The 25,661-nt window shown below is 45.8% G+C and overlaps 1 protein-coding gene and 1 long non-coding RNA gene across 3 annotated transcripts in view; one reads left to right on the top strand and one right to left on the bottom strand.

Annotated features, from left to right (window-relative positions):
* Window positions 1–9,431: 9,431 nt before the first annotated feature.
* The window catches only part of LOC143804486 (uncharacterized), a 36,717-nt gene continuing 20,487 nt past the window's right edge, over window positions 9,432–25,661 (bottom strand). The window contains exon 3 of the long non-coding RNA XR_013221032.1: window positions 9,432–11,444. This is a non-coding gene — a long non-coding RNA (uncharacterized LOC143804486). The remainder of the gene's footprint in view (window positions 11,445–25,661) is intronic.
* Window positions 24,734–25,661, top strand: part of LOC143804483 (retinol dehydrogenase 7-like) — a 93,148-nt gene continuing 92,220 nt past the window's right edge. The window contains exon 1 of one of the 2 annotated variants that reach the window (XM_077282614.1): window positions 24,734–25,168. In XM_077282614.1, the coding sequence (XP_077138729.1) occupies window positions 24,799–25,168 (370 nt within the window). In that variant the 5' untranslated portion in view covers window positions 24,734–24,798. The remainder of the gene's footprint in view (window positions 25,169–25,661) is intronic. The other variant, XM_077282616.1, reaches the window with a different exon arrangement.

Below are 25,661 nucleotides of genomic sequence, written 5' to 3'. Positions count from 1 at the left end.
GAGTACGTACTGGTAGTGACTGACATGTTCTCAGGATGGCCCGAAGCCTATCCAGTAACCAACATGACTGCCAGAGTGACTGTTAAGAGACTGATGACTGAAGTAGTCTGCAGATATGGGGTCCCAGAGTAATTGAGAGTGACCAAGGACCTGCGTTCATTGCAGCACTGTCTAAGGAACTATGAACATTAGTGGGAGCGGATTTGGGTTTACATACTCCATATCACCTACACAGCAGTGGGAAAGTAGAAACACTGAATGGCACCTTGAAAAATAAAATACTGAAAGCCAGTTAGGAGGTCAGACTTGGGACAGACATTTTGCACGTTGCCTTATACTCAGTCGGAAACACTACAAGGGGTCCCATTAAACTCACACCATACGAGATTCTTTTTGGGGGGCCTCCAAGATTGGGTCAATATTTTCCACAACAGCTAGCCTTGGGAAGTGATATTCTTGTAAATTATGCAATTGTTGTTACTAAAGAACTGTCAATAACACATGTACAAGTTTTATCATCCATTCCAGGTCCAGATTCCAGTGACGGTACCCATACTTTCTAACCTGGTGACTACATGCTGGTAAAGACGTTCATCAGAAAGACATCCCTGGAGTCGAGATTTGAGGGTCCCTACCAAGTGCTCCTGACTCCTCATACTTCAGTCAGGGTTGCTGAGCGCCTCCTGGATCCATCTCTCACATTATAAACTTGTTAGACAGTTAGGGACAGAGTAGGATCTGACCTGCTTGTCAAAGTCCAGCTACAAAGGGAGGTTTTCCACAAGGGAAAACTTGTCTCAAACTGGTGAAAACTCCAATTCCCCCTCCCGGGCAAGACGGTCAGATCTAGGATGTGTACAACAGGGTTAGTCGCATGTGTATTTTACTCTAAGTAACCATAGAGATGGGAGATTGGAGAGTAATAGATCCAGCAGGTTGGGAAGTCCCGAGGACACTGGTAACGCGCTCCGATATACCTCCTCAGTATACCCATAATTAGTCACACGTTCTCTGGTGTCTATAGCATCCATATTGTCATGAAGCTTCTGATGTCATAATAACACTTAACACCGGTGGGTTAGGGAACCACGGTGGGATCAAGATAAAAGAAAAGGTTAATAAAGTATTTAGGGGGGACTGTTGAGGAGAGCCATAAGATCAAATACTTAATTAACCTCAACACATAAGGTAATTGAGAGAAGTAACCCATAACATGTATTGTTTAACCCTACATAAGTTTTCCTCAGACAAAGTGAGACACTGAAGATGGCTGCCATCTCCTGTATCAGATCCATGTGCTCTGATGAACAATGAAGACACTGAAGATGGCTGCCATTTCCTGTTTTAGCAGACCATGCGGTCTGGTATCCAAGATGACGCCCACTCTGATGACCTCATGGATCCACCCACAGCGACGCCCACTCTGATGACCTCACGGACCAACCCACCTTGATGACCTCATGGATCCGCCCATGGACTTGCTCATGCCCAACCCACTAACCAATGGAATACATCCGATCACTCCCATTTTAGAGCTAACCGAGCCCCCTTACAGGAGATATATAACATTGTGTTTGACTAATAAACTTCCCTTCTTGGAGCTGAGCCACACATTGATCAAGGAGAGTTACAGCTGACTGTGTCTGGTGTATTTCTTTAGTGCACATGATCAATATCCATTAGGCCAGGAGTAGGCAACTAGAGAATTGAACATTTATATTAATTGTTCAACCCTAATAACCCTACCATCCGAATGTCGCAGCAGAAATCGAGACTCATCAGACCAAGCAACGTTTTTCCAATCTTCTACTGTCCAATTTCGATGAGCTTGTACAAATTGTAGCCTCAGTTTCCTGTTCTTAGCTGAAAGGAGTGGTACCCGGTGTGGTCTTCTGCTGCTGTAGCCCATCTGCCTCAAAGTTCGACGCACTGTGCGTTCAGAGATGCTCTTAGGCCTACCTTGGTTGTAACGGGTGGCGATTTGAGTCACTGTTGCCTTTCTATCAGCTCGAACCAGTCTGCCCATTCTCCTCTGACCTCTGGCATCAACAAGGCATTTCCGCCCACAGAACTGCCGCTCACTGGATTTTTTTTCTTTTTCGGACCATTCTCTGTAAACCCTAGAGATGGTTGTGCGTGAAAATCCCAGTAGATCAGCAGTTTCTGAAATACTCAGACCAGCCCTTCTGGCACCAACAACCATGCCACGTTCAAAGGCACTCAAATCACCTTTCCTCCCCATACTGATGCTCGGTTTGAACTGCAGGAGATTGTCTTGACCATGTCTACATGCCTAAATGCACTGAGTTGCCGCCATGTGATTGGCTGATTAGAAATTAAGTGTTAACAAGAAGTTGGACAGGTGTACCTAATAAAGTGGCCAGTGAGTGTATATATATATATATATATATATATATATATATATATATATATATATACCGTATTTTTTGGACTATAAGACTCACTTGTTCCCCAAAAAATTTGTGCGGAAAGTGGGAGGTGCGTCTTATAGTGCAAACGCAGGCTTACCGGTTGGTTGCAGAAAGTGGTGTGGCGGCGGCAGAGGTGCAGTGATGAAGAGGCGCGGTGGGCGGTACGGCATGCACCTGAGCAGGGTCCCTTCCTCAGGTGAGGTGACGCTGGGTGAATCACGGGTTTCTTGGTGGCCATCTTCCTGAGACCGCGCATGCGCAGATTGAGTTCTCTGCTTCCCGGGGCTTCAGGAAAATGGCCGTGGGATGCCGCGCGTGCACAGATTGAGATTGCAGAAGCCATTTTCCTGAAGCCAAGTTCGCAGATTGAGATCTCAGTTCAAGAATCCGGGCCAGGGTCCCCAGCATGTGACAATATAGCAGGGTGTCACGGTGTCCCGCAGTTGTTAACTGTGTCGCTGATGATGTGTGCCCACCAGTAATCCGGGGCTGCACGGGGTTAAATATGGCTGGATAAGATGGAAAAGGGGAACCTCTGCTATCCCCTATTTGGCTGTTTGCCAGAGGGTTAAGGGGCTGAATGTGTTTGTGTGAGAGACCCCATAGAAGTAAGCAGCTGATGCTGAGCAAGAATACAGCTTTTAAACCCCCACTCGTAGTCATGGTCGATTCTCCTGCCTGTTGTGAAGTTAAGGGTTAATCCCTTGGGTAATCTGTTCACTTGCTCCCTCTATGACTGCCTCCTGTGATGAGGAAGATGACCCATGGGCACCCCCTGTTAGGAATATGATGTATTTGATTGTCTATGATCACGCACAAGGAGCTCTGCTACGTCCATTAAAGCTGAGTACAGACACGCTGTGGGCTTTCCGACCCCCCTTCCTCCCAGCTCTTGCTCCCTGCTGACAGCTGTAACATGAAACTCCAGTGTGGGACTCTGTCCCCCCTCCCTCTCGAATGCAGGAGTGAGCAGAAAACCAGTCCTTTGTCTGAAACCATGTGCTCCTTTGTGTATCGGAGAGTTATTCAAGATGGAATAATTCCACCCTAAGTAGTGACATAGGTGTGAAAGTTATATATTTGGGATGTGCAACAATAAAGCTACACACAAATGCGCTTACTTAAGTGCAGCGCCTAGCAGAAATGGAGAAACAGATTACTGCTTAACCAGGGCTCATACCCACTTCGTGTTTAAACTTTAATGAACCCCCATGTCATGCTGAGCACAATGATAACTTTGTCTTTCTCCTACGAGGTTCATACGCCGAGATATGAGTAATAGAAGATTTAACATAACTTCCAGAAAGGGAGGGCATTCCAGGGCGCAACCCAATCAGTGAGGACATCAAGCAGAGCATATACATTTAGGAGCTGAGTTAGGAGGGTTAGCTTTTGGACCAGGGAGTCAGCTGAGAGAGAGGTTCTGCAAATCTGCCTGATGCATTGGGATATATGCTCCCCTTCCCCCTGCACCGCATGGTCTGCTATGAAATGACTTAAGAACTGTAAGTGTTTTTCTTCCTTTAATCCGTTTATTTTGTAGTATTCTGTACATACAATACTTGTCTCCTTTTATAATATCTTTTATACTTTTGTAAACACTGCCTACCTTTTGGAGTAAAATATATAAAATATATAAAATTACTAGCTTCCTTTCTCCTTGCTCTATAACGTAATGTCACGTCCTCTGAAGTAAATTATGCTACCAATTGGGTTAGCTCCTGACCCATTACCAATTCAAGAAATAAGAGCTGGTGGCAGCGGCAGTGTCCTGCGCTGGTGGGTAACGCTGGCAGCGATGGTCGGTGTTGCTAATTATTGTTCCCCCCTGAGTGGGAGTAGTTATATCGCCCTCACTGCAGTGTGCCCATTAGCCATTACATAGAAGGCAGCCTTTCTGTTGACTAATTATCCTAGGTACAGTACCCTCCGATTAATATTCCAAATTTTATTGAATAAATGCCACAAATAACAAGACAGACAATTAAAACAACATATAAATATCCATAAATAGATTCAGTTTAGATAGGTAGCACAGACCAGAACGCCGGTGCTGTCTATTACCAACGCCGTATAAGTATAACAAGTCATATGCATAATGCATAATGCAAAGTTTTGTACCTAGGCACAGGGGGCATATGTTGGGTCGTGTATAGACATCCGTGCAGCCCTGTACACAGGCTTACACTCAAATAGCCAGTGATCAAAAACCCGACCCCATGTACTTACCACAAGAATGGCGTCAGACCTGGACAGCACCGTTGCCCCAACGCGCGTTTCGCGTCGGCTTCGTCAGGGGGCGGTGCTGTCTAGTGTCCGGCGCTGCTATTTATCATACCCCCAAAATCAGAGAACGCTACGGTCCACCTGTACCGGCGCATGTTCAGGCGTCATCCAGCCGGGTACCGCATCACAGACGGCATCCAAGATGGCGCCGCGGCCCAGAGCACCGTCGCTCTGACATCACTGAACCACAGGCGTCATCACCGGGCGCCGCCCATAATGCCCCGGGACCAAGGACAACGCCGAGCATGCGCACAGTGGACCCGGCTGTGTAAATTACATTCTGTCAGCCGCTCCCCATTACCATCGCATATACTACACGGTAAAAACCGTTTAGAGGGGGAAAGGGATGTAAAAGCGGTAAAAAGACATCTAAATAGAAAGAAGACAGGACTTAAAACCATCATTCTATTACCCATATGTTCAATCATAACCAAAGAGAGAAGACTTATTAAAAAAATAAATATGAATAAATAAAGATCGAAAAATACATGTATTATATACTATTAATTAAGTGCATAAAAAGGCCAATATCAGTCTATCCTTAAAATTTATAAACCGAAAAGGCTATATAAGGGCGGCTCATCCCACCATATAAAGATAAATAATAAATATATAAATAAAAAGAAAAAATAAGATAACAAAGTGAAAAAAGGCATAAAGGACATAAAGCCCAGTGAAAACGCAAATAGCATTAATCAAATCACAAAAAAGTGCAAAAATTGTGAAACAAAATACTGTGTAAACCTATAAAGATAATAATACATATAAAGGTAACAATTATTACCAAAAAACTATTTCGATATAATCATCAAAAATTACTATTTAAAGTGCAATATGTGACAATAAACAACAAAAACATTAAAAAGTTTTTGTTTTTAAAGATCGTTTTTTTCTCCAGCGGCAGGGCACTGCCATGGGGGCGGCCTGTGCGCCGTCCTACGCTAATTTATTTCTCGGATATTGGGAGCGTGAGCTGTTCCAGGGTGGCGCACAGTCCGCCCCCCAAATTTTAGGGTGGTTCAGATATATAGATGACGTCCTATTTATATGGCATGGCCCTGTCCTGGAGTTACAGACTTTTATGTCGGGATTGAACAACAATGACTCCAACATCAGGCTCACCTACACTTATCATGATAGTGAGATTTCTTTTTTGGATATAACATTAAAAGTACAGGAAAATGGTTATATCTATACGGATATGTACCGGAAAAAAACATCTGTTAATGCACTGTTACATTCAACCTCATCCCATCCACCTTCCACAATCAAGGCTATCCCCATAGGACAGTTCCTTCGGGCACGAAGGTTCTGTGCCTCAGATACCCTGTTTGAGAGGCAGGCTGTGGACCTTGGGGAGCGTTTCCGACAGCGTGGATACAGTGGTCGGACAATCAAAAAGGGTTATCTGAGGGCAAAAAGGTCCAGCAGGAATGATCTCCTAGCTGTGAAGAGTAAGACGCAGAGAAATGATGTGGATAACCAACCAAGGTTTATATCCACGTATAACCATAAATGGAATGAGATGCGGTGTATCATTGAAAAACATTGGAAAGTCTTGACCACTGATCCCCTTTTGGGAAAGGCCTTATCTGACCAACCTAGTATGACTGCGCGCAGGAGTAAGAACATTAGAGACATACTTGTGCACAGCCATTATGTGGCCAAGTCACTATCCCCATTTCAGGCAGGTAGACAAAGAAATGGGTTCTTCCCTTGTGGAGATTGTCTGGCCTGTAAGAATCTGGTCAGAGCATCTACATTTGAATCATCGGATGGTAGGCGTAATTTTCGGATAAATGAATACATCACATGCAGTACAACTCATGTTGTTTACTACGCCACCTGTACATGTAGACTCATTTATGTGGGGTTGACGTCAAGAGAGCTGCGCGTTCGCATACGCGAACATGTGAGAGACATACAAGCAGCACGTGAAGCAAAAGACGTCAATAGTCTGAAACCTATACCCAGACATTTCCATAAATATCATAAGTGTGACCCCAAGGGATTGAGAGCCTGGGGTATTGATAAGATAAGGGTGGGTATTAGAGGTGGGGACGCAAAACAGAAGTTGGCCCAAAGAGAATGCCGCTGGATAGCGGTATTGAATACGATCGCTCCAGCGGGCCTAAATGAACATCTTAGTTTTAGTTCCTTTTTGTAAATTTGAATCTGATTTCTCCTTTTTAAATTAGTGTTGTTTGTGTGTCTTTATTGGTTTTTAATTCTTTATATTTTGATTATTATCTATATTCAGTTACCTCTTTCTTTCAACGGCGTTCCTGCTTGTCGTTTTTTTCCCCCCTTCTGGAACGGACATCGATGGAGTTTTGGACATGGACTGGCTCCTGTTCACTCATGGTGCTCCAATTCTTCGTACATCTGTAACAAAAGAAGAAAGAAAAAAAGAGAATGAAAAATAGAGAGAAAAAAAGAGAGGAGTCTTTTTTTGGGGGCGGGCTTTTATTGTTTTTGTTGTTTATTGTCACATATTGCACTTTAAATAGTAATTTTTGATGATTATATCGAAATAGTTTTTTGGTAATAATTGTTACCTTTATATGTATTATTATCTTTATAGGTTTACACAGTATTTTGTTTCACAATTTTTGCACTTTTTTGTGATTTGATTAATGCTATTTGCGTTTTCACTGGGCTTTATGTCCTTTATGCCTTTTTTCACTTTGTTATCTTATTTTTTCTTTTTATTTATATATTTATTATTTATCTTTATATGGTGGGATGAGCCGCCCTTATATAGCCTTTTCGGTTTATAAATTTTAAGGATAGACTGATATTGGCCTTTTTATGCACTTAATTAATAGTATATAATACATGTATTTTTCGATCTTTATTTATTCATATTTATTTTTTTAATAAGTCTTCTCTCTTTGGTTATGATTGAACATATGGGTAATAGAATGATGGTTTTAAGTCCTGTCTTCTTTCTATTTAGATGTCTTTTTACCGCTTTTACATCCCTTTCCCCCTCTAAACGGTTTTTACCGTGTAGTATATGCGATGGTAATGGGGAGCGGCTGACAGAATGTAATTTACACAGCCGGGTCCACTGTGCGCATGCTCGGCGTTGTCCTTGGTCCCGGGGCATTATGGGCGGCGCCCGGTGATGACGCCTGCGGTTCAGTGATGTCAGAGCGACGGTGCTCTGGGCCGCGGCGCCATCTTGGATGCCGTCTGTGATGCGGTACCCGGCTGGATGACGCCTGAACATGCGCCGGTACAGGTGGACCGTAGCGTTCTCTGATTTTGGGGGTATGATAAATAGCAGCGCCGGACACTAGACAGCACCGCCCCCTGACGAAGCCGACGCGAAACGCGCGTTGGGGCAACGGTGCTGTCCAGGTCTGACGCCATTCTTGTGGTAAGTACATGGGGTCGGGTTTTTGATCACTGGCTATTTGAGTGTAAGCCTGTGTACAGGGCTGCACGGATGTCTATACACGACCCAACATATGCCCCCTGTGCCTAGGTACAAAACTTTGCATTATGCATTATGCATATGACTTGTTATACTTATACGGCGTTGGTAATGGACAGCACCGGCGTTCTGGTCTGTGCTACCTATCTAAACTGAATCTATTTATGGATATTTATATGTTGTTTTAATTGTCTGTCTTGTTATTTGTGGCATTTATTCAATAAAATGTGGAATATTAATCGTCTGGACATATACTCCAATTCTTTTTTGGTTTTCAATATTGTAGGAGTGTCCTCTCTGTAATTAGTGGTGGTCCCCCCCGTTTTATATGCTCCCCCACTGGGGTTGTGAGCAATGTGGGTGGACCGTAAACAGTTAATTTTCTTCTTGGGTTTGTTCTATTATAGGTACAGTACCCTGTCTGACCTGAGGGTAAGGGGACGCCAGAGAGCTGCAAGTTCCAAACTGGAATTGGGAAGTGGGATATAGATAAATCCCCTTCAGAAAAGATTTAGGGCAACCAAACAACCCTGGTTCATGACATTGGTGTCAGCGGTGGAGATAAAAATTATTTGTGACACCACCCGTTACTTATAGCTCGCTCTGGTTACCCTCCTGAGGTCTAAAAACTAGAGGAGGCTGAGGCGGATTAACCCCGGGAATGAATGCAGGAGGGCCTGTTATATTATACAGTCCCACCAGCAGTGGAACGCTCTCCCCCCCTTGCAACCGGCTGGCCACCGCTGCAGATCGGAGATGGTGGGTGGACGGGGCCTGTTTCAGAGCGCGCGCAAATGATTTGCATATGCTCCGATTTGAATCTAATGGTGGGCGCAAATGCATCGGCGGGTGGGTGGCTCTATGAGGTCGCCTAACATACCGGGCAGCGGTGTTTGAACCTCAGCAGGGAAGGAGCTGCTTCCAACTAACAATGCTGTAAGCCAAGAGCTACCCTTCTTGCTGATCCTGTCTCTCACCGCGGTGTAAGGAGGAAGACCGGGCTGCAGGTGCCTGCATCATGCTGGGTCCGGAACTGCTGATGCTTTGTCCCATGTTGCCCAGGGGGAAAGACTAGGGGGCAGGACAGGACCCATGACACAGGAAGAGGGTGCGCGACTAAGCCAGGCAGTGAGAGAGACAGCGTGGGGCAGAATTGTGGCAGAGCTTTTGCGTATGGGCCACTGAGCCAGTGAGAGCGCCGAGCACCTAACTAAGCAGAGTGGAGCGCTTGCGCGGAGGTGCGAGGGCCTGGTGCAGAACCTTGAGGTGCGTCTCCCATTGCTGACAGACTCACAGCGGCACCTGTGTGGTACAGAGACTACTGCAGCAATCCTCACTTCGGCTGGCACATAGAGGAGCGCACGCCGAACAGAGCTGTGCAGAGCAGACATTCAGGTGACTGCAACTGCTCAGAGAGACACGTGCCACGAGGAACCTTGTGGAGAACTTTACTCTTTTGCTCCTCAGCTAAATGGACTAAGGGCTCAGCGGGTAAAACCGGAGACGGCCTGCTAAGACGGACCGTGAGCTGTGGAGCCTCCTCTGAGGACATTTCATCAGCCGTTGCTGGAACTACTGTAAGGTTCTCGCAGGAAACGCTCGATGCAGGGACAGGCAGGAGGCAGAGCAAGGGTTAACAGGTTTGTTAACAAGGAATACTCCACGCAGGGAGGCAATGAGTTAAACGGGATTGAAACAGTATGAAAAGTAAAGTACATAGTCCATACACTAAGGCTACTTTCACACTAGAAAAGTTTGGTCTCCGTCGTAATGCGTCGTTTTTGAGAAAAAACGCATCCTGCAAAAGTGCTTTTTTATCACAAGTCCATAGACAGTGTTGTGCACACCTCCAAATATACATATTCACACACAATCTCCCAAATGAGTATTAGGGAAAAAGAGGCATAGGCAAGGAGTATAAATTGAATAAAAAGTTCTCTTTAATACAAAATCATTAAAATACAGTACCACAAAACAGGGGAATCCTCTATAAAAACAGCTAGGGACTACATCCAAATATGGTGAAATATAAATAGTATAGCAGCAACAGTAAGTATTGTTGAATGGTACAATAAGCAACCCAGGACACTATGTGTGAAATAACCTCTAGCCTCTCAATGCCCTATACAAAAGCTGTGTACTCAGTAGTCAATAGATATAAATACATCTAAATACCCTGGAACAAACGTTCCTAAGATCCTATACACAGCCCCAAGTACGTAGGTGATCCCTTAATGGTATAGTGGCATGCTGAGCTATACAGAGGTACTAAGTGCTAATCAAGTGTCAACACCCGCCAATGTTGCTAAGATAAGGTAAACTTGCATAAATGCAGATAGTTGCTGAGATAAGGTAAACTTACATGGATGTAACTTGGAGTGTCCCACAGGGACCCCGACAGCGCCGTTTCGCCTGACTGGCTTCCTCACATAAGGGGCATAAGTGTCTATAGCGAAAACGCTCTGCCTATAAATCTAACTACCGCAGCTGTATCTCGCGTCGGCATGATTGGTGTTGATAGTGCGCATGCGCCTGTCTCCATGCCTCCCAATGTAAAGTGTGACTTCCGCAGCCCTGCGCCTGGAACGCAAGCGTGAAACGCTTTGCCTTCCTTAGTGTACAGGGCAGGAAGTCACTGGGATATCATTGACCGGCGCATGCGCAGACCACATGCCGAGACTCAGCAATGGATAAAGATACGTAAGCAGAAAACCTGAGAATAAATATAGAAATATAAGTTAAAACTAAGATGGGCAGCAACTAAAGAACTAATCCTGGCATACATAGTAATAAAGATGATAATCAGAACAAAAATTATTATATTTCAAAAATTATATATAAATATGCGTCATGAAACAAAATCTCTATATCACGTGCATAAATAGTGAATAAAATATGAAAAATAAATCTATAAAATACATATATCAATTAATAAACGTGCAAATATATAGATCAATATAGAAGCATAACATCAATGCTTAATAAGTGCAATATATAATAATTTCCGTATCAATAATATTTAATAAAATATAAGTGTACTAATATACCTATTATTTAATAAATAAATAGACAACCATTAACTGGCAAATATATACAAACACATATATACAAATACATATGAAGTGCAAGTGATAGTGAATGAAATAATCTTCTGATTTTCTCCTCTCTCTTTTAGCTTTTTTTTCCCCTTTTATTTCCCCCTCCAGATGAACGAAGAAAACTCCTCCGAAGAAACGACAAGGGAAAACCACCAAGAGGTAAGTTGCCACCGATGCTAATGAAAACTAAATAAAAACCGTAATTAATAAACAACATATAGACACAAACAGTTAAAACAGGACCACTAAAGTAGAGACCCAAACAAGGTCAAGGGATATATATACAGGACAAAAGCGGTTTGAACAAGAGAAAGGGATGATATAGGATGCAATAAACCCAATATAAAATTACCCCAGAAAAACAACATGTCACTGACCAAAGAATTTATAAAAATGCATTTAAACCTAGCGTTTCATTAAGACCTCGTGGCGCCATGGTTCCCAACAAATAGATCCATTTACTCTCCCTTTGGGCCAGGGCTTTGGCTAAATTCCCCCCTCTGACTCCCAATTGAACCTGATCTATTGCCTGCATCTTCAGACCCCTAGGATCTGAGTGATGGTATAATCTAAAATGCCTAGGTAAGGTCTTTAATGTACTTGGATCAAGTTCAGTTATAGACTTCTCTATATCTCTAACATGCTCTCTAGTCCTTATCTTTAATTCACGTGTCGTTAGACCGATATATATTTTATTGCACGGACAGCGAGCATGGTAAATAATGCCTTTAGATGAACATGTAAGTCTCTTTCGTATATCAAAAGTCCTAGAGCCATCAAAATTAGTAAAAGTTTTACTTTTAACTAGATTATAACATCCCTTGCACCTGTTGCATGGAAAAACACCATTACCTTCTGAGGTTGTAGATATTTGACCCGCCTTGGAGTAATGACTGTGTACAAGCAAATCTTTCAAATTTCTAGATCTCCTTGAAACCAATAATGGACGATTAGGTAACAACTGCTTTAATACAGGATCCGATTGTAAAATCCCCCAATGCTTCTGCATAATATTAGTTAATTCCGGCCATTGTTTGTTAAATCTGGTAATAAATCTTATTTTACTCTTATCATCCTTTGACTCCTCTTTACGTGTAGTACCAAATAAAAGTTCTTCTCTAGGGGTTTTGTTGGCTTTCTTGAGTCCCTTTTTAATCTGTCGGCAAAAGTGCTTGCAGGATGCGTTTTTTTTCTCCATTGACTTGCATTAGCGACGCATTGCGACGGATTGCTACACGTCGCATCCGTCGTGTGACGGATGCGTCGTGTTTTGGCGGACCGTCGGCACAAAAAAAGCTACATGTAACGTTTTTTTGTGCGTCGTGTCCGCCATTTCCGACCGCGCATGCGCGGCCGGAACTCCGCCCCCTCCTCCCCGGACCTTACAATGGGGCAGCGGATGTGTTGAAAAACTGCATCCGCTGCCCCCGTTGTGCGGCGCTTTCAACGCTAGCGTCGTTGCGTCGGCACGTCGCATTGCGACATGCAGTGCACGACGCTAGTGTGAAAGTAGCCTGATGTGGCTGGAGAAGAGTGGGCCACGGCACTGTTTGAGCCCGATATGGCACCCGTACGACTCCCCTCACAGTCTCTGTTAGCGGTAGTGGTGCTTGGGCACGGGTCTACGCTGTACGGATGCTCTGGGACCAGAGCACTCACTGGTCCCTGCTGTAGTGTCTGACAAGGGTACGGGCCACAGTCCTTTATGAGCCCAACATGGCTCAGCAAATCTATAACGGCACTGTTCTGTCTCCGCCATCTAATTTGTTGCCTCCAATTATTTGTTTGCATAATCGCAGTTTCTCAGTATACAGTATTGATATATTCATGCCTTTATTCATCTGTAGTGCTTTGGCTCCCTCTAGCGGTCAGAGATATGTTGACTGTTCTATTTTTCTGCTATGTATTTTTTATGTCTGATCCTCCTTTGCAATGCATTATGGTAGCTCAGCCCACATTTCCCTCCAGTTTTCATTCACTTCCTCTAGTTTGCCTTCCAGGGAAGACGCTTACACTTCATTCCCCTTGCGATTGCATTGCCGGTATGTCTTTATGTTTTTCTCTAGATAATTCCTGCTCTATATTAGCCTAGCCTAACCAGTTGTACTCCTAGTTCAGTTACTAGCCTTCTAAATGTAATGCATAACGTTTATCATGTGTACATAGTATGTATTTGTTCCCTACCATGCACTGATTCCATGTATATCATTGTTCACAGTTTCACCGCATCAATATACCACTACGTTTAATAAAGCACAGACTCAACCACAGTCTCCTTATTGGACCCCGGTATAGCGGTTTAGCTGACTGGATAGCTACAATGAGCCTGCCTCATTTAGTGAGGACAGAACAGTGAAACGGCAGCCATCCAACTAGTGGGATTCAAGTCACCGGCTACTCAGAGACTAAATACAGCTACAGCAATCTCTGCACAGCCAAGCACTTTCCCAAGACACCATGTCTCACAAATCGCATAGAACAAGATCTGTTACTTCCGTTTCCTCAAAGACAACATCCATCACCAGCGCGGTTGCCATTGCCCGCGCAAATGCTGAAGCCGCCAAAATACGAGCGAGCTTTGCTGACCAAGAGATGCAACTTAAATTAGAAAAAGCACGCCTAGATGATGAAGAGAGAAGGTCACGCTTAGAGAGAGCACGCATAGATCATGAGAGAGCCGATCAAGAGAGAAGGATGCAGTTAGAAAAGGCACGTGTGGATGCCGCCTTAGAAAGCCTAGCAGCAAAAAGGGAAGCTGCCGCAGCCCTCGCTGAAGCGGAATCGCTAGAAGCCGCGCAAAGCCCCAAGCTGCATAGCCAAAGCAGTACGTCAAGTCTGGAGTTTCCACTACAAGACACACCACAACGCACATCTCAGTATGTTAATGAACTTCCTGATCCAAACTATAACCCTGAACCAGCACCAGAACGAGAATACGACGTCTCCAGCGAAGTGAGCGAGAGTCACCACGAGGCTCAGCTCCAGGACAGAAACAAACTCGAAAACGTGAGACAAAACGACTCTGCTAATGACTACCTTGCCCCTCACCAGGTAACCAACGTGGATCACCCTGCTGACACACCGTACGTCAGACCGAAGCAATACGACACCGGCTGGCGCCACCCTGAGGACACTAACAGGTATGAACGCACCTCACATCACTATCAGGGCGATCCATCACCAGTGTACTCCACCGACAACCGGTTCACAACAGAATTTGCCAAGTTCTTCACACGACGTGAACTGGTTGCCAAGGGACTCATGAAATTCACTGACCAAGCTGAAGGTTACAGAGCTTGGAAAGCTTCCTTCCAAAATGTCATTAGAGACTTGGGGCTACAACACAGGGAAGAGATAGACCTGTTAGTCAAATACCTGGGAGGAGAGTCAGTCAAACACGCAGTAAGGATCAGAGACATTAATATAAACCGCCCTGAGACCGGCCTCAAAAAGATCTGGAAGAGGCTGGATGAGTGTTACGGCTCAGCAGAAGTAATAGAAAGAGCCTTGTTCAAAAGAATCGATGACTTTCCTAAAATTTCTAACAAAGGTCTCCAGAAACTTAGAGAGCTAAGCGACCTACTAAAGGAAGTCCAAGTTGCCAAATACGAGGACGACCTACAGGGACTTGCATTTCTCGACACAGCCAGAGGTGTTAACCCTATAGTCCAGAAGTTGCCCTACAATCTACAGGAGAGGTGGCTCACACATGGTTCCACGTACAAATACAAACACAGTGTTCCATTTCCCCCCTTCTCCGTTTTTGTAGACTTTATACACCAACAAGCGAGAATTAGAAACGATCCCAGCTTTGACTTTGCAATGCCATATGCCACACCGTCACCACCTGCAAATCCACGCAGAACATCTGTGGCAGTACACAAGACTTATGTTTCTTCTCCAGGTTCTAATTACAGGTCTGCTGGCTGCTCCCAATCAGAGACAAAGGTGCAGGACCCTGACAAGCAGTGCCCACTTCATCAGAAGCCTCATCCTCTCCTGAAATGCAGAGCCTTCAGAGGAAAATCTATGCCAGTCCGCAGAAGCTTCCTGAAAGAGAACGGTATCTGCTACAAGTGCTGCTCGTCCACAACTCATCTCGCCAAGGACTGCAAGGTCAGTGTAAAATGCACAGAATGTGGCACCACAGACCATAACACTGCTCTACACCCAGGCCCAGCTCCATGGAGTGCACAAAACACGCCAGCTGACAGTGAGCATGGCGGGGAGGAAAGGAACACTGATACAGCTACGCCAGAGATCACTTCACAATGTACCGAGGTCTGCAAAGGGACAATAGACAGTAGGTCCTGTTCAAAAATATGCCTTGTCAGAGTATACCCAAAAGGCCATAGAGACCAGGCTGTAAGACTGTATGCTATCTTGGATGATCAAAGTAATCGATCCTTGGCTAGATCAACTTTCTTTGACCTATTCAACATCAAAGGGCCAAGCACTCCCTACTCATTAAAGACATGTGCAGGTACTGTGACAACAGCAGGCAGGAAAGCTACAGACTACCAAATCGAGTCATTAGACGGACAATTCTGCCTACCACTACCTACGATCATCGAATGTAACCAGATCCCAGACAACAGATCTGAAATCCCTACGCCAGATGTAGCAATCCATCACGCTCACTTAAAGCAAATAGCACACCTTATACCAGAACTCGACCATCAGGCCCAGATAATTCTGCTGTTGGGGAGAGATATCCTGCAGGTTCATAAAGTGAGACGTCATATCAATGGACTCCACAATGCTCCCTATGCCCAAAAGCTAGACCTAGGATGGGTCATAATTGGCAACGTATGCTTGGGACACATGCACGCCCCATCTTCTGTGACAAGCATGCTGACAAATACATTGGAGAAAGGACGACCATCTCTGTTTCAACCTTGTAACAATGAGTTCCATGTCAGGGAACTGCCACACAGCATCCAACTGCCCAATCATTTAATAGACTTTACTCACGACAGCAGTATAGTGTCGGGAAGCTATGAGGATCAGTTAGGGTGCACAGTCTTCCAGAGAACTAAACAGGACAACCAAGTGGCAATGTCGGTAGAGGACAAGTTGTTCTTAGAGGTAATGGACAAGGGACTCGTTAAAGATGAGACCAACAGCTGGGTCGCACCTCTTCCCTTCAAAACCCACAGACCACGTCTACCGAACAACAAAAATCAGGCATTACAACGTTTCTCCTCTCAAACGTAATCTGCAAAAGAAACCAGAGATGAAAGATCACTTTTTCTCCTTCATGTCAAAGATTTTTGAAAACTGTCACCCAGAACTAGCTCCCACTCTCAAAGACTCTGAAGAATGCTGGTTCCTACCTATGTTCGGAGTATACCACCCTAAGAAACCAGGCCAGATTAGAGTCGTGTTCGATTCCAGTGCCAAATTTAATGATGTCTCCCTAAATGACGTTCTACTAACAGGACCAGACCTCAATAACAAACTGCTGGGAGTACTTATGCGCTTCCGTAAGGATTCCATTGCCTTCATCGCTGACATCCAGCAAATGTTCCATTGTTTCCTTGTGAGAGAGAGAGACAGGAACTTCCTAAGATTCTTCTGGTACAGAGACAATGATCCTACTAAAGAAGTCACAGAGTACCGCATGAGAGTGCACATCTTCGGCAACAGTCCTTCCCCTGCCGTCGCCATTTACGGACTCAAAAGGTCAGCTCAGGAAGGAGAAGCAGAATACGGAGAAGATGTCAGAAGATTCATAGAAAAGGACTTTTATGTCGACGACTGTCTCAAAGCAATGCCTTCAATTGAGACTGCCATCAGTCTTCTCAGGAGAGCCCAGGACATGCTTGCCTGCTCGAACCTTAGGCTTCATAAAATAGCCTCAAACAGCCAAGAACTCATGGAAGCATTCCCTTCTCAGGACCTATGTAATGGTCTCAGAGACCTGGACCTGGGGTCAGACCCCGCACCAATGCAACGCAGCCTCGGGCTTCTCTGGAATCTACAGTCAGACACTTTCACCTTTCAGGTCAACCAGGAAGAAAGGCCTTTTACACGTAGAGGCGTCCTGTCTACCATCAACAGTCTGTACGATCCCTTGGGTTTCGCAGCTCCTGTTACTATACAAGGCAAGGCCCTACTAAGAGACTTAACTAGGGAAACATCTGACTGGGATGCACCTCTGCCACCTGATAAGAGGATCCAGTGGGAAGAGTGGAAGAACTCGTTAGCGGCACTCTCCAACCTGAATGTGCCAAGACCATACGCCCCTGTGCCATCTACTGAAATACAAAGCCAAAGACTGTACGTATTTGCAGATGCTTCTGTCAAAGCGATTGCCGCTGTTGCCTACCTGAGAACTGTAGACTCCAAAGGTCAGTGCCACATTGGTTTCATTATGGGAAAGGCCAAACTCGCACCACAACCAGAGCACACTATACCCAGGTTAGAGCTTTGTGCCGCAGTCCTAGCCATTGAGTTAGCAGAGTTCATCACATCCGAAATGGATATCGACCTGACACAGGCCAAGTTCTACTCAGACAGCAAAGTAGTCCTGGGATATATCCACAACGAAACCAGGCGATTCTACGTTTATGTCAATAACAGAGTGCTACGAATCAGGAGATCAGTTCATCCAAAGCAGTGGCATTACAGACCCCTGGTTCCAGTTCCTAACGACCCTGAGGAGCCCTTGTTATTGACTCCAGCTACTCTACTTACCCAGAAAACGGGACTGTCCAGTGCCCCTCCAGGAGGATTCGACGCTAAGGACCTCTACAAGCGCCAATGGAGACAGGTACAAAGTCTTGCAAATACTTTCTGGGACAGGTGGCGCAAACAATATTTGTCTACTCTGCAGCCACGTACGAAGTGGCAATCTACTAAACCTAATCTGAACGTAGGTGACCTTGTTCTTGTGAAGGACTGTCAAATTCACCGGAACCAGTGGCCACTTGGTCTAGTTACCGCAACGTTCCCCAGCAAGGATGGCAATGTCCGCAAAGTTGAACTAAGGATGACCAAAGGGAATGAACCTAAGACATTTTCCAGACCGGTATCTGAACTGGTCCTATTGTTGCCTTCGGAAGAAAGGAGTAGTGACATCCGTTGATGTCAGACGGGGAGTGTTCTGTCTCCGCCATCTAATTTGTTGCCTCCAATTATTTGTTTGCATAATCGCAGTTTCTCAGTATACAGTATTGATATATTCATGCCTTTATTCATCTGTAGTGCTTTGGCTCCCTCTAGCGGTCAGAGATATGTTGACTGTTCTATTTTTCTGCTATGTATTTTTTATGTCTGATCCTCCTTTGCAATGCATTATGGTAGCTCAGCCCACATTTCCCTCCAGTTTTCATTCACTTCCTCTAGTTTGCCTTCCAGGGAAGACGCTTACACTTCATTCCCCTTGCGATTGCATTGCCGGTATGTCTTTATGTTTTTCTCTAGATAATTCCTGCTCTATATTAGCCTAGCCTAACCAGTTGTACTCCTAGTTCAGTTACTAGCCTTCTAAATGTAATGCATAATGTTTATCATGTGTAGTATGTATTTGTTCCCTACCATGCACTGATTCCATGTATATCATTGTTCACAGTTTCACCGCATCAATATACCACTACGTTTAATAAAGCACAGACTCAACCACAGTCTCCTTATTGGACCCCGGTATAGCGGTTTAGCTGACTGGATAGCTACAATGAGCCTGCCTCATTTAGTGAGGACAGAACAGGCACAGTCAGGGTGCAATGGTCTGTCCTGTGTCCGGTCACTCTTATGGGGCACGTGTGTTGTACTCACGGACACTGTAGTCACTGGTACACTGCACCTCTCTCCATAGTCGTCAGGCACACACGGCACGTCACTCTCAATTTCTAATCCCCGTTGCTGGGGCGGGCGACGCTGTTCTGCGTGGCACTAGTTCTCCCGGCCAGAGCGCTCCTCTCTGTGGCTGCTGAAACACCCGGATCGGCTCTGCTCTGTGTGCACTGCTCTGCTCTGCAGCAGTCTCTCTCTACAGATTGCTGCTGGGCACCATACTCCCCTCAGAGCAGCAGTCCCCGTCCTTCAGGCCTGCTGCAGCTCAGCCTGTCGCAGCCCCAGCACTCTCTGATGGGGAAGCAGAGTGCGCTGCTCTCTGCTCTGCACTGGAGCCACATTGACTTGCTTTGTGCGCTTTTTCCTTTTATCCCTCTGCTGCGTATGCTTTCCTGGCTCCTGCTCACTCAGGCGTCCCACAGGCTGCAGCCAGGGGAAGGTCCCTCTCCTTCAAGCTTTTGCCCGGGAACAGAGGATGCAGCCTCAACAGTTCAGGACCCGGCTTAACACAGGTACTTGCAGCCTGGTTATCCTCCTCCTGACACTACAACCCTCACGGGATCATCTGCAGCTGAGAAAACCAAGGACAAAATACGTTTATTAAGTGAACTGTTGCTGCATTGCCATTGTTTCCCTTTCCTTCATTTTCTATTTAAAGGGAACCTGTCACCCCCAAAATCGAAGGTGAGCTAAGCCCACCAGCATCAGGGGCTTATCTACAGCATTCTGTAATGCTGCAGATAAGCCCCCAATGTATCCTGAAAGTTGAGAAAAAGAGGTTAGATTATACTCACCCAGGGGTGTTCCCGCTGCGGTCCGGTCCGATAGGCGTCGCGGTCCGGTCCTTGGCCTCCCATCTTTATACGATGATGTCATCTTCTTGTCTTCACGCTGCGGCTCGCGAAGCCCATCGTACCGGGACCGCCCCTGGGTGAGTATAATCTAACCTCTTTTTCTCATCTTTCAGGATACATCGGGGGCTTATCTACAGCATTACAGAATGCTGTAGATAAGCCACTGATGCTGGTGGGCTTTGCTCACCTTCGATTTTGGGGGTGATAGGTTCCCTTTAACTGTTTATCTCCCTGAGAGGAGTACCTTCACTGTTAAATTAAATTGTTAACCCTTGCTCTGCCTTTCTTGCGTCACTGCATCCCGCAACCTGCTTACAGCGGCATGAAGCGGGTCCATGTTACCGACTGCCCAACAGGTCCAGGTCTCCAAAGAGAGGCCGGAAGCTATTCTGCAGAGGAATATAAACCTGCTGGGCGGGAACTGCCCTAGGGAGGAAAACATCTCCAAGCTGCGTCACCCCGTGGGAGACCTCCTTTCAGCCTGGAAGGAGGGCCCAGCAGTCAGGTGTCAGCAGCTGAAATGTGGTTGTGCAGCGCCCCAGAGTCCTGGTCGTTGCAGTACTGATGCTCCGCCGCTAAGGGGGGCTATGGTACGTCTGATGGCACTGAAGGAGTTCTTCTGACCAGGTATCACAGTCACCAAAACACTTCACAGTCTGGCCTCCAGGGGGAGCTAAGGGTGCTATGTATTAGGCCACTCCTCACAATCTGGTAAAACTGGGGGTTAGGCAGAAAGTTAGACAGAAGCTGACTGGGAATCGAACAGGCAACACCCTGTGGCAGAGGGTGTTGCAGGGGAAGATTCAGGGGGGTCCCTGTCAGGGGTGGGATCCTGACAGAGGCCCAGCGAACAGAGAGAACGTTACGGGACCGCGCCTGCACTTGATCGCGGCGGTACCCTAAGAAAGGACAAGAAGCGAGGTATATTGTGCTGAGTGAGAAACGAGATCAACGCAACAAGGAGAACCAGTACCAGTAGGAGTCGTGCTGTAAGACGAGGCAACATCCTACTGAGGCGCGTAGCCGGAACGCCGAGGAAGTACTAGGCTCCAAGCAATACTTCAAACCTACGGCAGGACAGTCAGCTATAGGCGGGCTGTCTCACACAAATCACCTACGAAGACACAGGGGGCAACAACAGGAAAGGGGCGACGCTAGGGTCCCGGAAGAACTCCGAGCCTACCCGTCATATGGGTGCGTCCTAGCCATATCATCTGGGGGACGAAGAAGAACATCATAATCGAGTTGTGAGGGAACTTCAGAAACAGACACAACAGTTGTGGGGACTATCCCGTAAGCACAGCAGGGGAGGACCACAACACACAAGCGCTAGAAGGTAGGCACAGATTTCCACCTGCAAAGGGAACTCTGGAGGTGCCATCGGACCGGCCGGACTTGCGCAGCCCGGTTAACCGTATTCCGGACTGAGGATCCTGGGACCTTCAGTAAAGAGGTAAAGAGACTGCAACCTGGTGTCCTCGTTATTTACTGCGACCTGCACCGCACCACCACAACATCATCATCATTCCCTCCACCTTCATTGTACGCCCCTCAACAGGGTCACGGACCGGGTCTAGCCACCGTGACAACCCCAGAACAGAGACTCAGAGGCCCGGTACCGGGGACCCCTCGGCCCTGCGGCAGTGGGGGCGCTACAGTTGCAGTGCTCCTTACTGTCCATGATTTTTATTGATAAATAGACAGCTATATGTTATTTTCATCTGTGACAGATCAAAAGAAAATGAAGTATCTATGATATTTTGCTGACACATGGTCCATAAAATATACAGACTTGTGAACAGCTTCATAAACTACATTGAGTACGTGTTTTTTTCTATGAAAACCATGTATTGTACATGGAAAATGTACGTCTGAATGATGTCTTATATAGAGAGCTGTATCTCTATCTACCAGTACAATATGCCTGTAAAGAAATTAACTTTTATTTAGAAAATACAGAAAACAATTATCTGCATCATCACAACATGGAAGTTTACAAGAAGAGAGCGACATACAAAAACCAAAGAGATCACACGGTACAGGCAAAACAACACCTAAAATAGGGGCGCACAATCTGCGGCTCAGGGGCCACATTTGGCAGGCGATGCCATTCTGTGTCGCTGGAGCGCCCCCACACCGCCGCAGGGCCTAGGGGTACCCGGAGCCGGGCCTCTGGGTCTCAGTCCTGGGGTTGTCACGGTGGCTGGACCCGGTCCGTGGCCCTGTCCGTCAGTGGGGGACGTCCGGTGCAATAAGTGATGATGATGGTGCAGTAACGGTGGTGTAGCGGTGCAGTTGTGGGGTGCAGGTCGCGGTAAATAACGAGGACACCAGGTTGCAGTCTCTTTACCTCTTTACTGGAGATCTCTCAGTCCGCAGTCCAGAATACGGTTCCCCAGGCTGCGCAAGTCCGGTCGGTCCGATGGCACTTCCAGAGTTCTCCTCACAGGTGGAAATCAGTGCCCTCCTTCTTAGCGCTATGTGTTGTAGTCCTTCCCTGCTGTGCTCACGGAAAGTACCCCACAACTGTCGTGTCTGTTTCTTAAGTTCCCTCACAACTCGATTCACTGATGTTCTTCTCGTATTCCATCCCTCCCTGTTATTCAGGTTGGAACGGCACCCGTTTGTCAGGTAGGCCTGGAGTTCTTCCGGGACCCTAGAGACGCCCCTCTCCCGCAATTGCCCCCCAAGACTTCATAGGTGATATGTGGTAGACAGCCTGCCTTAAACTGACTGTCCTGCCGCTGTTTGGAGTATGGCTTGAAGCTGTATGCTATTCCACTCCCTCGGCGTTCCGGCCACCGGTAATGCGCCTCAGTAGGATGTTGCTCTGGTCCTACAGCATGACCCCTACTGGTATTCTCCTTTTTGCTTGATCTCGTTTCTCACTCAGCACAATCTATCTCGCTTCTAGTCCTTTCTTGGGCACCGCCGCTATGCTGAGCAGGCACGGTCCCGTTACGTTCTTTCCAATGCCAAGCCTCTGTCAGGATCCCACCCCTGACAGAGACCCTACTGTCTCTTCCTCCACAACACCCTCTGCCACAAGGTGTTGCTTCGTACAATCCAGTCAGCTTTCTCCCCTAACTTCCTGCCTGACCCCCAGTTTACCCACTATGGTGGGGAGTGGCCTAATGAATAGCACCCTTAGCTCCCCCCGGAGGCCCTGCTGTGAAACATATTGGTGTCTGTGATACCTGGTCAGATGAACTCCTTCAGTGCCATCGAACGCACCATGGCTCCCCATAGTGGCGGATCCACAGTACTGCAACGACCAGAACTCTGGGGCGCTGCATCGCCACCAACTATATGGACAGAAAAATGCTTGTCTCACACAGGCTAACTATACATGATCAGCCAAATACGGAGAAGTGTCAGCAGCTGAGGAGCAGGGACTGACACGTACTAATGGTGCCCTGTGTAGACATCTCTGGAAGCCTCGTCCATCAGGAGTAGGGGGTCTCCTAATCCATCCTGCACTCCAGAAAGTAGTATGTGAATTAGACAGCTGTCCTCCGTGTCTGTGCTCTCTCCACTGTAGTTTATGGGAGTTCTGAATCATTAGGGGGTAAGCAAAAAACCCATAATCTATTGCAGAGAGCCTTGTGCAGGCATCACCTCTTCTTTAAATAGAACCTGTCAGCAGGATTGTGCACAGTAACCTACAGACACTGTCAGGTCAGTGCCGTTATACTGATTACAATGATACCTGGGTTGTTGAAATCCATCTTGTGGTTGTTGTTTAATCTTTGCAGTTTTCAGTTAATGAGATTTTCATGCTTCGGGGTGGCTGGTGAGGGGGTGAGCCCTTATGGGCTTATGACAGGTCACTGATCTCTCAGTGACCTGCCCCATACTTTACATACTGAACATAATAGTGTTGGCTTAGAAATTTTTTTTAACTTCAGCAAAACATGGAAAAAACAGCACTGTGCACACTAAAGGAGTTTTTCCCATTAAAATATATTGAAAATGTATTGAAAGAGTATTTGATGCATTTTTTATGTGGATTTAGGAGCAGAATCTATTTCTAAATCTTCAACAAAACAATCGGTGTGAACGTACAATCGAGTGCTGATTTTTGGAGATAAGAGTCCTGTAAGCAGAATTTCTGCATTTCAGACATTTATGGTATATTGTTGTGTCCCAATGAATGGGAACAACTTGTTGTGTATTTTCTGTGTTATGCATTTAATTCTGCTGTTGCTAGGGAGAAGTTCTGTGTTTTGAAATGTGTCCCTTCTTCCCTTCTGTAGTTGATGATGTTACCCTTTGCTCCTCCCTTCTTCCTCATCAGTTTGCTGTAGCCGTCTTTGGATGCACATGTATATTTCTCTGCTTGGGATTACTCTTTCCAACTGCTGCATTGTACTTAATACAAGATTTCAGAGAATATCAACTCTACTTCTGCTGGTCTCTTATTACAAGTCATTGCTAGCTGAGTTGGCGCTATCTGAGGATGCCTGGCATGTGAGTACAACAATCATACAGTTATATAAGGGATTGATGGCTAAGGATTTAGAGACTCATACTGCCTTGAAGAGTCAGAATATATATACTTTTGATTTGCAACAAATGTCAAATGTTATACCCCAGTAAGTTTTAGTGCTACCCCAGTTGGTTCAGTACGACTAAGAAAGGTTTTACAGTCCTGCTCTAAAAGATTAATACAGTGACATTTGCTATTTGAGGCAGGTTCCAGCATAAGCCTGCAGCTATTGTATATTACAACAGTTTATCTTAAGGCACAAGATGTATTTAGTTTTCCCTCAATGTGATTAAAAGTGTGAGAGACATGTGAAAAAGGAGGGTTTTTTTTTCCTCTGGTGTTGACTTGTTACTGAACATCGAGCGTCCTGGTATTCTGAGCATACACTGAAGCTGGAGCTATGGTCTCTGCTCCTTGGCTGAGGTCCTGCTGCCTGGACTCACAGACCCTTGTATATATCTTGCTCTTTGGACTATTGGCGATTGTAATCTATACAAAGCTAAGAGACAAAGCTGTATTCTTCAATCCTCAGGGAAGAGCGGTGCTCATCACAGGCTGTGACTCGGGCTTTGGAAACCTGCTGGCTCTCCGGCTGCTTGATATGGGATTCACGGTCTTTGCTGCTTGTCTTTTTCCAGATGGAGACGGAGCTCAGGCTCTGATAAACCATTCATCCCCTGGGCAGGTGAAAGTCGTCAGGCTCGATGTGACCAGTGATGAAGAGATGGAGAAGGTGAAACAATACGTGAAGGAAAACCTCCCTGACAAAGGTAAGAAGGCTATTAGTAAATATTTATCAAAGAAATATATAAAGTAAAAAGCACCGTCACCTCCGCACAGCACAGAGCAAAAACGCACACAGTATATGAAATTTCTTATGTGTAGTGTACAAACGTTTTTGGCAGGTTTGCAAAAAAAAAATGCTGCAAATTAAGAATGCTTTCAATGATAGAAGTGTTACATAGTTTCATTTATACATCAGTGAAAATTGGTCCGAGCACGGATTGCAGGTCTAGATCATGAAAGCTTCATATATTTCTATGATGCTGCCATACTTCAGTCGGGGGATCCGCGGGCAATCCATGCATTGCAGTCCGTGATTGGACCAAGATCCACAGACATCTACATGAGCCCTAATAGTTTATTTTTATCAAGTTAACAAAATACTACATTTTCCAGCTACATTTGCACACTGTTGTTGAAGTAACTTGGCAGGTTGTTCCAAGTATCTTGGAGAACTAACAACAGATCTTCTGTGGATGT

Source organism: Ranitomeya variabilis, chromosome 2 (genome assembly GCF_051348905.1).
Source record: "Ranitomeya variabilis isolate aRanVar5 chromosome 2, aRanVar5.hap1, whole genome shotgun sequence".
NCBI lineage: Eukaryota > Metazoa > Chordata > Amphibia > Anura > Dendrobatidae > Ranitomeya > Ranitomeya variabilis.
Note: the sequence above shows the minus strand (reverse complement) of the source record. Positions and strands in the feature narration are given on the sequence as shown.